Source organism: Brassica napus, chromosome C3 (genome assembly GCF_020379485.1).
Source record: "Brassica napus cultivar Da-Ae chromosome C3, Da-Ae, whole genome shotgun sequence".
NCBI lineage: Eukaryota > Viridiplantae > Streptophyta > Magnoliopsida > Brassicales > Brassicaceae > Brassica > Brassica napus.
The window spans coordinates 28,189,502-28,205,636 of NC_063446.1; the positions used below are offsets into that span (position 1 = coordinate 28,189,502).

Sequence of the window (16,135 nt, forward strand, 5' to 3'; positions counted from 1 at the left end):
ATTTCTTCTCTCATACGCAAACTCGGGATACTTTGATTGGAAATGCTTCCACGCTTTTGCATCTGAAGGATGTCTGATCTCACCATCTGTTGAGTGCTCCGCATGCCATCTTATTGGTTGCGCTGTGCGTTCAGACAGATACAACCTCTGCAACCTTTCCGTCAAAGGCAAATACCACATCCTTTTATATGGCACTGGAACTCTTCCACTCGTATCTTTATAACGAGGCTTTCCACAAAATTTGCATGTAACCCGCTGTTCATCCGCCCTCCAATAAATCATGCAGTTGTCGCTGCATACATCTATTACCTGATACGATAAACCAAGACCAGCTACGAGTTTCTGAACCTCGTAGTATGAACCAGGAGCTACATTATCCTCGGGTAGAATACCTTTTACAAAATCAGCAATCGCATCCACACAGTCTTCAGCCAAATTATAATATGTTTTAATGCCCATCAATCTTGTAGCAGATGATAAAGCTGAATGACCATCTCTGCAACCTTCGTACAATGGTTGCTTTCCAGCATCCAACATATCATAAAATCTCCTAGCTTGTGCATTGGGTAAATCTTCCCCTCTAAAATGATCATTTACCATCTCCTCAGTACCTACACCATAATCTACATCCGTTCTAATTGGTTTTTCTAACCTAAGCGCTGGCTGAGGTTCGCTAGTACTACCATGTTCATAATCAGTTTCCCCATGATGATACCAAATTTTGTAACTTCGTGTAAACCCACTCAAATATAGATGAGTCCAAACATCCCACTCTTTAATAACCTTTCCATTTTTACAATTAGAGCAAGGACATCTTAACATACCTATTTTTGCTTCCGGTTGTCGGTGAACTAACCCCATGAATTCGGTTATACCTCGTTGGTATCCTTCCGTAAGCAATCTCGTGTTCGGATCCAAATGAGGTCGATCGATCCAAGAACGAAAATAATTTGAAGAAGACATGTTTTTTATGAATTAAATTCGTGTGTAAAGAGAGTAAGAGGGAGGATGAAGATATGGAGTGAATGAAGAGGAAGAGGGGTGGTTGTATTTATAGTTGAAATCCTGCCGACAGACCGAGGAAATTCCGACGGAATTCCGACGGAAACGGCTAGTTCGTCGGAATTTCCTCGGAATTTTTAAAATCCCCCAACGGCTCTCTAACGGCTATAATATATCCTTGGAATTCCTCGGTTTTTTCCGAGGAATACATTTTTCCTCGGTATTCCATAAGAATATTCCGACGGATTAATATTTCCTCGGAATTCCGTCGGTATATTCCGAGGAAATTCCGAGGAAACCAAATTTTGTGTTTCCTCGGAATATCCTCGGAAATTCCTCGGGATATTCCGAGGATTTCATTTTCCGTCGGAATGTCCGTCAGAATACCGTTGTTTTCTTGTAGTGCGTTTTTTATTAGGTTTAACATGAAGTGCTTGCTCGCGTCTCCAGAGGATGGCGACCCGCGTTCCCCAGCCGATCTTTCATCTCCTTCATCCTGCGCATCTCTGTAATCGATCAAGCGTCTTTAATCCCCTATTAATCGATCACCCACGATCTAGATGCAAGGCGGTGGAGTCGACTATAAGAAGGTATGCTTTCATCTTTTCAGAGACCACAACTCATTTGTTCTAAACTCATCGGAAAAAAATCTGTGCTATGGCTAACGTTTTGGTCTCCTCTCCGATCTGCAGACCGGCCGCTCCTCCTCCATCGTTGAAGTTTGCTCTGCTTCTGGGAGGCCAAAAATGTCCGTCCAAGAAGAAACCCGCAAAAGACTAAAGTCGATACCTTCTTTAGTGAAGACACGTGGCGCTGTTACATGAAAGCAATTTCTTAGGTGGCTGAAAGGAGAAGAGAGTCCCTCTCTTCTTTATTTAATAAGAAGATTAGGACAATACACATTTTCTACAGATAGTTTCTTAAGTGATAGACATGTGTATTGATTCGATTAGCCCGGATCTCTGCTGTTGGTGATATTAATATACTTAGCAAGAGAGATCTCGATTCAATGTTCAGAAAACAAGTAAGACTCCCATTTTGCTATCAATGGCACTAAACGTGATCGAGAACGTCCGAGTCAGCCCTGCAATCAAATCGTCCGATGACTCCTTCAGCCTCTCTCTGACTTTCTTCGAGATCCGCTGGATAAAGTTCCATGCTAGTCAGCAAGTCGTCTTCTACAGACTCACCGAGTCATCATCATCACCCCAGTCATTTCACTCTCACATCCTCCCAAAGCTCAAGCTCTCGCTCTCCCTTGTCCTCAGCTTCTACCTCCCCCTTACCGGCCGCCTCACGTGGGCCCCACAAGACCCAAAGCCGTGCATCATCGTCTCCAAGCACGACACGGTTTCGCTTACCGTCGCAGAGACCGACGCAGACTTCTCCCTTTTATCCGGCAAAGGACTACGTCGTCCGGCCACCGCCTTTCATCATCTGGCACCTGAGCTAACAGTCTCTGACGACTCGGCGACCGTTCTTTCTCTCCAAATCACGTTGTTCCCGAACCAAGGATTCTGTATCTGCATTGCATCGCACCACTCCGTCGTTGACGCTACAACATCAATAGCGTTTATGAAATCTTGGGCGCATATTAGCAGATTGCAAGAACATGGCAACTCCACGGAGTCTCCCCTTCTTCCAGAGGATCTAACTCCCAGCTTTGATCGTACCATCATCAATCTTCCTCCCGGGCTTGAGTCGAAAATGGTGTCGTATCTCTCAAAGGAGAGCCATAACTTTAAATCCCTGAAGCCGCCTCCCATCGATGAGATAGGCACGGACATTGTCCGTGTCTCTCTCGACTTAACTCTGGAGGACGTCGAGCAGCTCCGGGAACGGGTCAAGAACCATTCATCTCGGGAGCTTCATCTGTCAACCTTTGTCATCGCCTACGCTTACGCATGGACGTGTGTGGTGAAAGCGCGTGGAGGCGACGCGAACAGACCGACACTTTTTTGTTATACAGCAGACTTTAGGTCTCGGTTAGACCCGCCACTTCCCGCCACATACTTCGGGAGCTTCGTGTTTCCGACAGGTTGGTTCCATTACGAAGCGAGAACATTTCTGGAAGAAGATGGTTTTGTTAGAGCTGTCGAGATTCTAAGTGATTCGGTCAAAGGTGTTGGTTCACGAGGGATAGAGTCATTCTTTGAGGACTTTGTGGAGGCAAAAAAGAAATTTAAAACAGGTGTACAGTTCGGATCTGTAACCGGGACGACCAGGTTAGGGATATACGGGTTAGATTTTGGATGGGGCAGACCCGTTAAAGCAGAGGTTGTGCACATTGACCGCAATGAAGCCTTCTCTATGTCAGAAAGGAGGGACGAGTCAGGTGGCGTGGAGATTGGCGTGTGCTTGAAGAAGAGGGAGGTGAACACTTTTATTTCTTTATTTAAAGATGGCCTAAGACCATGCCTACACTCAAAATGGGTACCGAAACTCTAAAATAATGTTAATTCTAAATATTACATCTATGAAATAATTAACTTTTATATATAAGTACTCCTATTTTTGTTTTTTTTAATTAATAATATTATTGTATGTATTCTATTGATAATGTTCTTATTCTATTATTGAAGAAGATCGATGGCTTCTTGGAATTTTAGTTTATGTGTAATAAAGTATCTTTTCATTTTAAATTTGCAATTGTTTGCATATTAAATTTGCAATTGTTTGCATTTTAATTTAGTTGTCTTATTTGTGATGTTACGTGTTTATAAAAGTTGTTAAAAAAAGTTGCAAAAGAAATATCCTAATCCTAGATTCCTAGGTTTCCTTAGAACAGGCGCATCAGACAGTTTCTTCACAAAGCTCTTGACATTTTAATGATTAAAAAATTAAAAAAGGAAAAAAGAGACAGCATAGAGTGGAGAGACGTTTCGAAGTAATAACATCATTATCCCAAGCTCTTAATGAGTCTCTTAGATTAATTTTGAATTAAAACAAAATCAAAAATACATATTAACACTAGGGGAAGCAAGGGACGGTTCTTAGTGTACACATGTCAAATCTCCAAAGAAATCAATCTCTCAAAAGCCATCACCACCTCTGATATCCTCTTCGATATCCTCTCCGCCAGTCTCTCACACTCCTCGTCCCCACCGACGCCATGCTTTTTGACCTCGACATGAGGTACTCTCTTCCCATGTACATCTCCACCCTCAGTCTCCACGCTTTACCTCTCCGCCTCACGATTTCCGAGCTCCGATCACTCTCCAACGCCTCCTACGTCCCGACTTTCCTCACCAACGCCTCCTCCGTCCCGATCAATCTCTCTGCGTAATTCTCACTCGTTGCAATTAGGTTTCTCACGCTGATGATTCTTCTTCTTGTTCATCGTCATCACCTTCTTCTCACTCGTCGCAATTGGGTTTCTACCCTTCTTCTTCTTGGACAACCAATTGTTATCAGGAAAGAGAACCTGGAACTCAGCCTCTTCTATGCAACTCTGACAGTGACCTAAATCAGGTACGTTCTTTTATGGACTAAATTGATTGTTGATTGGCCGAAAATTGATTTGATATGCTTCAATCTGTCCCTGCTTGGTCTTGGATTGTAGATCATATGATCATTGTAATGAAACAACTTGTTTTAATAATGTGGTTTTGCGATATTGTTGTGTTTTGATTAAACCAATGGCTAACCTCAAGTTCGATGTGTTTTGATCTTCAGACTTTTTTAATGAATTGATTGGATTAGAAGGGTGAAGCTGATATCTCTGTTGTGCTGATAGATTCAGTGGCTCTGTTACTCTCAGTAGCAGCCAAGATTGGAAGGAAACGTTGAGGGTCCCACCTCCTGATACTCGTTATCAGACAGCGGTATAGCTTGCTTCTTCTGAGATTTGGTTTAATAAGTGGAGGGTCTCTTTATGTGTGTATGTGAACCTTCTTGTTCAAATATTGTCTGCGGGAAGTGACAGCTACAAAAGGAAATGAATTCGAAGATTACTTTCTGGAAAGGGATCTTTTAGAGGGAATATACGAGATGCGTTTCGAGAAGCCATCTCGTATTCAAGAAGAGAGCACACTACAAGAAAACAGCGGCATACTGAGGGAAAAAATCGTCGGTATGTCGTCGGAATAACGCTATTCCGACGACATACCGACGAAAAAAGTCCTCGGAAATAACTCCTCGGAAATTCATCTTTCCTCGAAAATCCCTCGGAAATTTCCGACGGCATTCCGAGGAAATGAATTTCCTCGGAATATTCCGAGGACTTTTTTCGTCGGAAATTCCTCGGAATATTCCGAGGAAGATGTCGTCGGAATATTCCGAGGGATACACTTCCTCGAAATATTTCCAAAATTTAAAAAAAAAAATTATAAATTTATTTTTTTAAATTGAAATTCGAAAATATAAAATTAAAATTGAAATAGAAAACATATTTAAAATACAAAAAATAATAAAATAGTTTTTATAAATAAAAAAAAATGTTTTATAAATACAAAATTAGTTTTAATAAATATAAATATTTTTATAGATATGAAATCATCTTTTTATAAATACAAAATGGTTTTTATAAATACAAAAAATAATAAAATAGTGTTTATAAATCAAAAAATGTTTTATAAATACAAAATTAATTTTAAAATATGAAATCATCTTTTATAAATCCAAAAATCGAATTTATATACAAAGAACGTTTTGTATATTTAAAAATAGTTTTTATAAATACAAAAAAAAAAATAGTTTTATAAATAAAAAAAAAATGTTTTATAAATACAAAATTAGTTTTAATAAAGATAAATATTTTTATAAATATGAAATCATCTTTTATAAATCCAAAAATCGAATTTATATACAAAAACGTTTTGTAAAATCGAATTTATATAGAAAAAACTTTTTGTAAATACAAAAATAATAAACAATTTATAAAACAAGTTCTAAATCAATTCAACACAACCAAATCACAATTCTAAACCTATTACACAACAAATCACAATCCTACCCAATCACCCTAACAAAAATCTATCAAAAAACTTCTAAAATCATCAAATCTACTTAAAAACCTAACAAATAGGACCTAAGAGAGTGGGATAGGGTCCTTACATGATTTGTAAGGGAATGGAAAGGATTCGCCGGAGAGATCGTCGCGAGAGAAGGTGGAGAACGCCGGAAGGAGAGAGAGATCGCCGGAGAGGAAGAAGAGAGAAATGGGGAAGAAGATGCGGTTCGAGTTTATAAAACCTTCGGTCTGACGGATATTTTCCGTCGGAATTCCCTCAGTATTTTCAATTTCAATTTTCGCGAAATATTTGGCGGCTTGTTTGCCCGGTTAAATGAAAATATTCCGAGGAAATTCCGACGGCCACTTAAATATCCGTCGGAATTTCCTCGGAATATTTTCATTAATTCGAGCAAAAAGAATATCCTGTGCATATATTTTTATTAATTTATATTGTTCCTCGGAATTTCCTCGGAATATTCCGAGGAAATACCGAGGAACTAGTGTTTGGGGTTTCAAAACATCAATTTTTGTTGCCGTATTTCATTTCTTATACAATTGTAATGCATACCATTGAGGATTCTTTGTATAGATGAGCATAAACCATGAAATAACAAATTTCAAAACGAATTGTAAGTATTCCATTTACCGTTCATTAAAGTGTATAAGTGTTTCTCTTATGTTGTGGGGATTTTGTTCATACAATCGGAAAAGTGTTTATTATAGGGTAAGGAACAAATTTTTGACTTCATAATGAACATAAGACACTTAATAAGGGTTATATAGGTGTTATTCAAACCGCAAAACGTTGTTTTCGGTTTAAAAACCCTATTTTCTCGGAATTTCCTCGGAATATTCCGAGGGAATTCCGAGGAAACCCTTTTCTTCCTCGGAATTCCGTCGGAATATTCCGAGGAAATTCCGAGGAACTAGTGTTTGGAGTTTCAAAATCTCGAATGTTTTTTTATAAACGCATCGATCGATGGATTTATGTCCAAAAACGCATCGATCAATCACTAAGATGGAACAAAGCGTAACAATGTGATCGATCGATGAGATTATCCCATCGATCGATCTAGGATATCAAGTGTTCCTCGGAATTTCCTCGGAATATTCCGAGGAAATTCCAAGGAACTACTGTTTTGGGTTTCAAAATCTCGAATGTTTTTTTATAAACGCATCGATCGATGGATTTATGTCCAAAAACGCATCGATCAATCACTAAGATGGAACAAAGCGTAACAATGTGATCGATCGATGAGATTATCCCATCGATCGATCTAGGATATCAAGTGTTCCTCGGAATTTCCTCGGAATATTCCGAGGAAATTCCGAGGAACTACTGTTTTGGGTTTCAAAATCTCGAATATTTTTTTATAAACGCATCGATCGATGGATTTATGTCCAAAAACGCATCGATCGATCACTAAGATGGACCAAAGCGTAACAATGTGATCGATCGATGGGTATATGTCCAAAAACGCATCGATCGATCACTTGTTCGTCGGAATTTGCTCGGAATTTTGTGAGGAACACATTTCTCCTCGGAATTTCCTCGGAATATACCGACGGATTAATGTTTCCTCGGAATTCCGTCGGTATATTCCGAGGAAATTCCGAGGAAACCCAAAATTTGGGCTTCCTCGGAATTTCCTCGGAAATTCTGAGGATTTCATTTTCCGTCGGAATGTCCGTCAGAATACCGATGTTTTCTTGTAGTGGCATTCCCATTGCTTTAACCGGTAGTGATTTCTTGCTAGAGACAAAACGGCACATGAAAGACTGGTGCCTTCTGCATTCCAGCTCTTGAGAAAATTGATCCAAATACCAATGTTATTCAAGGTATGCTGGTTTATTGTTAGGAACTCCTTCTGTATTTGCGAACAAATATAGTTACAGTCTTGAGTGTGTTTATTTTTTATACAGCCATGATTCTAGTTCCAACACGAGAGCTGGCTCTTCAGACTTCACAGGTTTGCAAGGAGCTTTCCAAATACTTGAATATCCAAGTGATGAAAAAATTGTAGGATTACTGCTAAAAATAAGTTTTCTGATTGATTGCATTTTACTCTATATAAATGCATTACTATACTTACCACTTTCTGTAATCAGTTTTAAAGTTTTAAATAGAAGTTGTTTTATTGTGCCATAAACTTCAAAGCTTTTAACTCTTTACAAACTATCTTACCAGGCCGACAAGCTGTTGTCCGCAGAGTTCCAAGCTTTTGTTTGCAGAGTTCCAGGCCAACTATCCTCTTGATACTCAACAGTTTACAATGTGAGTATGCACATGTTCTGTTTCATGTTACATCTTCTTCTTTTGTTGTTCTTGTTATTGATTATGGTGTGTCATTACTTGCATTGTGAAGATATATCAAAGTTTATTCTCATTGATGTGTTGTTTTATCATGATTATGGTTATAACTGTAGTGCACGGTTTCTTAAATAGTATTAAAAATTAATTAAGAGACCCTTAAAGGGTCTCTACGATAATGATGCTCTAAGGAGACTATCTAAAGAGTAGAAGAGACTCACGCGTTTAGGTGTCAAGTTGTAAGACCTTGATTATGGCTATAACTGTAGTGCACGGTTTCTTAGGTTCAATTTTTTTATTTTTTTGTCTGATTAAAAAAATTAAAAATTAAAAAGCGTACCAATCGTGGGTTGCCACGTGTTAGTGGGATCCGCGAACAATGCGAAAAATAGACCAAAATCGATACTTATTTCACGATTTCTGGAACCGATTTTAGAGGTTTTTGTGGAACCCAGACCATATAAGAAACCCACTAATCTCCTGCGATAATCATGCTCAAAGTGATGAGACACGGTTTCTTACCGACATAAGTTTCTTACAGACACAGTTTCTTACCGACATAAGTTTGAGACACTTTGGAAAGAAAAAAATCTGAGGTAAAGAGATTATTGGAATCGCCTAGATTGCTAAGGTATGCTATCTAGAAATCTGAAGATGAGAAGAGAGCTTCCTTTTGACGTAGTGGTGGAAATACTCGCTAGGGTTCCTGTTAAGGACTTAATACGGTTTAGATGTGTCTGCAAAACTTGGCGTTCATTGTTCCAAGAGGAGCGGTTTTATAGACAGCACATGACTCATCCCCCAACGAGGATTGTGTCGTTCCGTCGTTCAGATACTCTACTTGGTCGTTTTTCTTATCAAGATGGCAAGCCATGGTGGTACTCGAAGATGTTAAACGTTAGAGATAACAAATTGCTTCTCGGCGCTGGTTTAGTTGGTCACTGCCATGGACTGTTTTGCTTATATTTTGAAGATAAGACTTTTTGTGTTTGGAACCCGTCACTGAGTGAATTAATAAGAATACAAACAAGGCATGTCAGTAACTGGGCTGAGATGGGTTTTGGTTATGACAACTCAAGTCAAGATTATAAGATTGTGTTGGTTCTGGATATGCGAGGCAGCCATTCTAAAGCACTAGTGTTATCCTTAAAGTCGGGTGAGTCTCGGATAATTGATGTCCTGTGTTTAGAAAACATTGTCGTCATGATCCGCATGAGACTTCCTGGAACGCTGGTTGGTGAAAATATCTACTGGCAGGTGTATGATGATGAGTTAAAAGTAACTGATAAGATTTTGGGCTTTGATTTGGTGTCAGAGACTTTCAACTACTGCCCAGGTCCGAGTAATTGTGGTAAAGCATTTCCTCAAGATCTAGAGGGGTTGGGAGGAGGAGGTCTATGTACAGTGGGGGTTGATGCCCTGCCTGGTGATATCATCGAGAAGATTGGTGGTTGTAGTGGTGGTATCAAATCTTGGAGCAAGATGTGCAATCTCTCGAGGGGTCTTCTTGAAATCTCAACTGGCTGTCGTATCGATAAGATTCTGCTACTGTCTGCGATAACTTATGCAGGATTGCTATTAGTTTTAGAAAATATTGGTGGAAGAGAATCAAAATTGGTTGCATACAACTTAGAGGAGAAAAGTTTGACAAATGTTGAGACCAGTTTGTCCCACTATACCTGTGGGTGGGAGTCTTCAGACGTATGTTGAAACGCTTGTCTCTATTCCTGGCTCTTTCAGTTAAGAGGCTTAAAGATTTTTTGAGCTTTGCTTGTTTTGTTTTATCTATCTATCTGTAGCAAAACACAATAAACAAATCATTGTTTGTTTGTCTTTTTCCATGGATATTTAGTTTTGTTTTCCTGTCAACAGGAAAACGTTCAAGTTAACCTCTTCCCGTTAAATTCAGACAGATTCTTGTAATGGATTTGTTGCAGAAGATGAAAAACATATGTAGCAATATTTACTGTTGGTGCTATTAATGAGTTTACCATACTAAAGTATCCTATACTAGACCAATTACAAAGTTTGCAAAAGAAAGCTCCAAAAGTTCTTGGATCTTGCAAATTTTTCACTGTCAAGTGGTGTTGATACGCTAAAGAATGAATTTTTTTTTTCTGATGAAATTAATTTCAAAGTGAAATATCTAATCTATTAAAAATACAATTACATTTTAACAGTAACTTTATTTTATTAATTACAATGTTTGTCATTCAGTGTTAACTGAAAAAAATAAGTCTCAGCTAAGCCTCATTCTCGGCAAAGCTCATTAACAACTTTTGCCATTGGAATTAAAAAAAGCTGCATTAAAATTGTTTAAAGCATCTCCAACGATGACACCAAATTTGGTGTTGAAATTACACCAAATTTGGTGTTTTGATGTCAATTTTTTTTTGTCATATCCAACAATAACATCAAATCTTACATCAAAAGCAATATTATATATTATTTAATGTTTTCAGTTTTAAAACTTTTATATTTCTATTATTTGTAATTGATGAATAATAATATAGATTATATTTATATTTTATTATTTGTAAGTGATAAATAATAATAGTTATTTACTTATTTATTTTGAATATAATAATAAAATTAAAATTAAAATTTTAATCATATGAAAATAAATTAAAAATACAAATAATATTATATTATTTATGTTTAATTACAAATTTGATAGTAATTGATCTATATTATTAAATGAAACATATTAAAATGTATTTTAGAAATTTTGTGTGATGAATATTACTGCACCAAATGTGAAAATAAATTTAAAATAAAAATAATACAATATATTTATGTTTAATTACAAATTTGATAGTAATTAAACTATATTTTTAAATGAAACATATTAAAATATGTATTTTAAAGATTTGGTGTGATGGTATCAAATTTGGTGCTTTGTTGGAGATGAAACCACACCAAATTTGGTGTTTTGGTGTCTTGTTGGAGATGGTCTTACGTGTGTTTTCAAATTTAATTCAAATTAATTATTTGATGTTAACGCTGTCTCCCATGTGAGCTATGCCTCGAAACTAGAGGAACGACTTTGGCAGAAGAAACTGAATGTTTTAATTTTCTCAGAGGTGAAAAGGGCATATAAATATCTATTATTAGGCTTTAGCAGAATAAACTGAATGTTTACTTATTTGTTGGCATCTAATGTTTACTCTTGATAATGGGTGTACACCGATGAAGTTGATATTTTAATTATCAGTCTTGAGAATACTGAAATATGAACACTTTCAACGTTGACATCCTAAATGTTAAAAAGAGTTAGTTAATATTTTGTTTAGAAAAGTTAATATTTCCAAAAATCTAGACTATACTATTCATTCAGTTACAAAAAATACAAAACTAAGTAATATATATTGGAATATGTTATATTTCCCAAATAGATAAAGTCGGTTTAGATACCTTTCCATATTCAACTAGGTTTGAGATCTTGTACTTTGTATAAATATACGACCTTGTGATCTGAGAAAAACAACTTGAACATTCATAGATTCAGTATTTGTCATGGTATCAGAACCATCGATCTGAAAACCTAAATAATTTTTTTCTTCTTTATTGCCTCTCGGCACAAGTTCTCTTCTTCCTCCTCTGTTTTCTTTTCGAAAAACAGAGTAACCTAACGAAACAGAGTACACTAAACCCCTCGGTTTTTCTATCCTATCTCCTCTAGTGATGTCTGTCCAGACAGTTCAACAAGAAAAACGTAAGACAATATCTCCTTACGATTTAACTTCCGGAGATAATCCTGGAGCTGTGATCTCGCAACCTCTTCTTAATGGGAATAACTATGATGAATGGGCAATTAACTTACGTATGGCTCTCAGCTAGCGTAAGAAATTTGGCTTCTTGGATGGTAGCATACCGAAACCATCAGCTGATTCATCGTACCTGAAGATTGGACTGCAAACAACCACTTACCTGTTGGCTGGATTAGGCAAACAATAGAGCCCAAGCTTCGATCTTCTATATCAACCTGAGAAGTTGCCAAAGACTTATGGGACATCATCAAAAAGCGATTCTCCATCAAGAGTGGAGCTCGTCTTCAACAACTTCGTAATTCGCTCGCGACGTGCAAGCAAAACGGATCTTCTGTCGATAATTACTTCGGTAGGTTAACAAAATTATGGGATGGGATTGCAGAGTGTTTAAACACCAAACGGTGTGAATGTGGCAAATGCACTTGTGATCTCAATGCTGCTCATGAAAAGGAGACAGAAACTCTCCACATCCATGATTTTCTCGCTGGATTAGATGATTCTGTTCACGGCGTCATCAGGTCTCAGTTATGTGCGATTTCACCACTCCCTGATCTCGATAGTGTCTATCAAACCGTGGTTCAGAATGAAACAATCCGGTCTACAGTTACTCAAGACGCAGCTGTCATGAGTTTTGCTACACAGGCTCCACCGCAACGCTTTCCACAAAACACTTCAACAGCTTATTCTCGTGACATCTCGAGACAGAATGGATATGATGTACCACCTCGTACTGGTCCAGGAAACTTTCCAGGAAACAGAGATATGTCTCGTACATGCACAGTGTGTGGTCGTAAAGGTCATGAGGCTTCTTCATGCTTTCGGGTTGTTGGCTATCCGGATTGGTATGGTGGAGATAAATCTCGCTCTAAACCTTCAACAATGAATCGTGGTCGTGGCACACCAGCTCGGGCAAACTCGACTCAAATAGCTACTGCTAACTCTGCTGCAACGGCTTCCAACGCTACTCTTACTGATGCTGATCGACAAGGCTTTACTAGAATTACAGATGCGCAGTGGCAACAAATTCAACAAGTTCTTGGAGTCGGAAAAGCTACTGAACGACTGAGTGGTAAGAATAACGTTCCTTTATGGATCTTTGATACTGGAGCCACGCATCACATGACTGGACGGATTGATCTTCTTGAAGATATCAAGGATATCGATCCAATTTCAGTCTTTTTACCTGCTGGTTCTAATGCTCAAACAACACAGCAGGGCAATATTCGTCTTACCTCATCATTGACACTTATGAATGTTTATCTGGTTCCGGGTTTTCATACGAACTTGATTTCGTTTGGACAACTTGTCACTGATAATTTTCTGGTTGGACAAGTAACAGATATGCTTCTTCTTTTACAGGACCGCACTTTGAGGATGCTGATTGGACTGGGTGAACGAGAGAGAGAGGGACTATACTGATTTCGCGGATTGGAATCACCAACGGCTATGCATACAAGTGTTCCGGCTGATCTTCATCTGTGGCACAGTCGTTTAGGACATCCATCCCCACGAATTACTAGCTTGGTTCCTGGAATTAGTAAATCTTCTATGACTAGAGATGCGTTATTTCAGAATTGTGATATTTGTTTACGAGTAAAACAGACTCGTCAGATTTTTCCAGAAAGTTTATCTAATGCTAAAGAAAGTTTTGATTTGATTCACTGCGATTTATGGGGTCCTTATCGCACTACTGCGTTTTGCGGATCACGTTATTTCCTTACTATAGTTGATGATTTCTCCAGAGCAGTCTGGTTATATTTACTTCCTGGCAAAACGAGAGTCGCACAACAACTTCGTGACTTCTTGGAGATGATTGAAAGGCAGTTCTCCAAGAAAATCAAAACTATACGATCTGATAATGGCTCAGAGTTTCTCTGCCTCACGAGATACTTTACGGAAAATAGGATTTTACATGAAACATCATGTGTTCATACACCTCAACAAAACGGACGAGTCGAGCGCAAGCACATGCATATCCTTAATATTGCAAGAGCACTTCGATTTCAGGCACATATGCCTATTGAGTATTGGGGCGAGTGTGTTCTTGCCGCAGGCCATATTATAAATCGTACTCCATCGGCTCTACTTGGCAACAAAACGCCATTTGAAAAGTTATATGGGTCTGCGCCCTCGTATAAGCACTTGCGAGTCTTCGGTTGCTTGGCTTATGCACATAATCTTGATCACAAAGGTGATAAGTTTACATCTCGCAGTAGTCGCTGTGTCTTTCTTGGTTACCCGTATGGCAAGAAAGGATGGAGGCTGTATGATATTGACCGCAAACTAATCTTTAACTCGCGTGATGTTGTGTTCAGGGAGAAAAATTTTCCATTCCAGACCATGCTCTCAGATTCTACATCGGCTCCTGCTATAGTTAATTCTCCAGTTCTATCCGGTTTCAGTGAGGATGATGGTTCAGACTTGGAAACAAATCCGCCTAAGGTGACACAAACGCCTCCTGATCCAGAGCTTGCGAATGTCCCTACTGAACTACTTGGCAGAGGTCACCGTGTTAAGAAGCCATCGACACGACTTCAAGGCTTCGTAGCTAATGCGGTTCAGCTCTCTCCAGTATCTCTCTCTCTCTCACGCCACCTTCATCCTGTCCACAGCATCTCTCAGGTCCAGTATATCCTATCTCAGACTATCTATCTTCTGATAATTTTTTCAAGAAACATCGTCTGTTTATATCTGCTTTGGCAGCATGTGTAGAACCACGCTCTTTTGCAGAGGCTATGAAAGACAAAGTGTGGCGTGATGCAGCTGCAGTGGAAATTCGAGCCTTAGAGGACTAACATAATGGGATCTCACAGTCTTACCAAAAGGAAAGAAAGCATTGGGCAGTAAATGGGTATTTACTATAAAATACAGAGCCGATGGAACAATAGAACGGCACAAAGGACGTTTAGTGGTTCTTGGGAATCATCAAACAGAAGGCTTGGATTACACTGACACGTTTTCACCGGTTGCAAAGATGACTACTGTTCGTTTGTTCTTGGATTATGCAGTTAAAAATAATCATCAAATTCATCAGATGGATGTACACAATGCTTTTCTTCATGGTGATCTTAATGAAGAAGTTTATATGAAGCTACCTCAAGGGTTTGGTTCACCAGATGACACTCGCGTCTGTCGTCTCCGCAAATCTTTATATGGGCTTAAACAAGCTCCGAGATGCTGGTTCGCAAAACTCACTAAGGCACTACGTCAATATGGGTTTCATCAGACCAAATCCGACTACTCACTCTTTGTATTTACTGCAAAAGGAGTTTCTATTCGGGTCTTGGTCTATGTCGATGATCTCATTATCTCTAGTAACTCTGTGACAGCGCTTGAAGGGTTTAAAGAATACTTGTCAACCTGTTTTCATATGAAGGACCTTGGACATCTCAAATATTTTCTTGGTTTAGAAGTTGCTCGGAGTCCAAAAGGCATTTACTTATGTCAAAGGAAATATGCTACTGATATTGTGTCCGAAGCTGGGCTTCTTGGGTGCAAGCCGGTAGGTTCACCGATTGATCAGAATCATCGCTTGGCTCTTGCTAATGGGAGACTTCTTGCTGATCCAGAAAGCTATCGTCGGTTAGTGGGACGTCTCATTTATTTTTCTGCAACTCGACCTGATCTTACATATGCCATTATATCTTATCACAATTCAGGCATTCTCCAAGAGAGGAGCACTGGCTCGCTGCATTAAAAGCAGTCAAGTATCTTAAAGGTGCTATTGGTCAAGGTATCATCTTATCTGCTGATCCAGAATTACATGTTACGGGTTGGTGCGATTCTGATTGGGCGGCCTGTCCCATAACCAGGCGTTCTCTTACTGGTTGGATAGTACAAGTTGGGTCTTCACCTATCTCTTCACCTATCATTTGTCAATATAAATGATAAGATGATAAAATAGAAATAACATATTAATAAATGTCAAATTCGCAAATGATTAATGAATTGTATATTCAAGTAATCTATTAAGAGAATTCGAAAATTTGAATAGTACCATTTTTGTTAACCTAAAATCATGCAATCACGAAATCACCTAATATCAAAATGTGTCTATAACGTTAATCTTAACTGTTTTTAACGCTAATTAGTTAAGAT

The 16,135-nt window shown here is 38.4% G+C and overlaps 3 protein-coding genes across 4 annotated transcripts; all 3 read left to right on the plus strand.

Moving 5' to 3' along the window:
• Positions 1–1,326: 1,326 nt before the first annotated feature.
• LOC106355210 (BAHD acyltransferase At3g29680-like) lies at positions 1,327–5,193 on the plus strand. The gene has a single exon (XM_048753116.1). The coding sequence runs from the start codon at positions 2,050–2,052 to the stop codon at positions 3,448–3,450; it is 1,401 nt and encodes a 466-aa protein (XP_048609073.1). The 5' UTR covers positions 1,327–2,049; the 3' UTR covers positions 3,451–5,193.
• A 2,080-nt stretch (positions 5,194–7,273) lies between these two features.
• Positions 7,274–10,301, plus strand: LOC106355212 (putative F-box protein At3g16210). Its single transcript, XM_013795197.3, has one exon. The coding sequence runs from the start codon at positions 8,901–8,903 to the stop codon at positions 9,975–9,977; it is 1,077 nt and encodes a 358-aa protein (XP_013650651.2). The 5' UTR covers positions 7,274–8,900; the 3' UTR covers positions 9,978–10,301.
• Positions 10,302–10,621: 320 nt separating this feature from the next.
• Positions 10,622–14,852, plus strand: LOC106356373 (retrovirus-related Pol polyprotein from transposon TNT 1-94). 2 transcript variants are annotated; one of them, XM_048753118.1, is made up of 2 exons: positions 10,622–13,106; positions 13,397–14,852. In XM_048753118.1, exon 2 carries the CDS (start codon positions 13,484–13,486, stop codon positions 14,747–14,749), a length of 1,266 nt encoding a protein of 421 aa, XP_048609075.1. In that variant the 5' UTR covers positions 10,622–13,106; positions 13,397–13,483; the 3' UTR covers positions 14,750–14,852. The 2 variants fall into 2 exon arrangements, with proteins under 2 accessions (XP_048609075.1, XP_013651590.1); XM_013796136.3 differs by having other exon boundaries at positions 11,022–13,106; positions 13,397–13,698.
• The last annotated feature ends 1,283 nt before the right edge of the window (positions 14,853–16,135 follow it).

Coding starts and splice junctions, on each gene's coding strand:
- LOC106355210 (XM_048753116.1), top strand. CDS start 2,050: ATGGCACTAAACGTGATCGAGAACGTCCGAGTCAGCCCTGCAATCAAA.
- LOC106355212 (XM_013795197.3), top strand. CDS start 8,901: ATGCTATCTAGAAATCTGAAGATGAGAAGAGAGCTTCCTTTTGACGTA.
- LOC106356373 (XM_048753118.1), top strand. CDS start 13,484: ATGCATACAAGTGTTCCGGCTGATCTTCATCTGTGGCACAGTCGTTTA.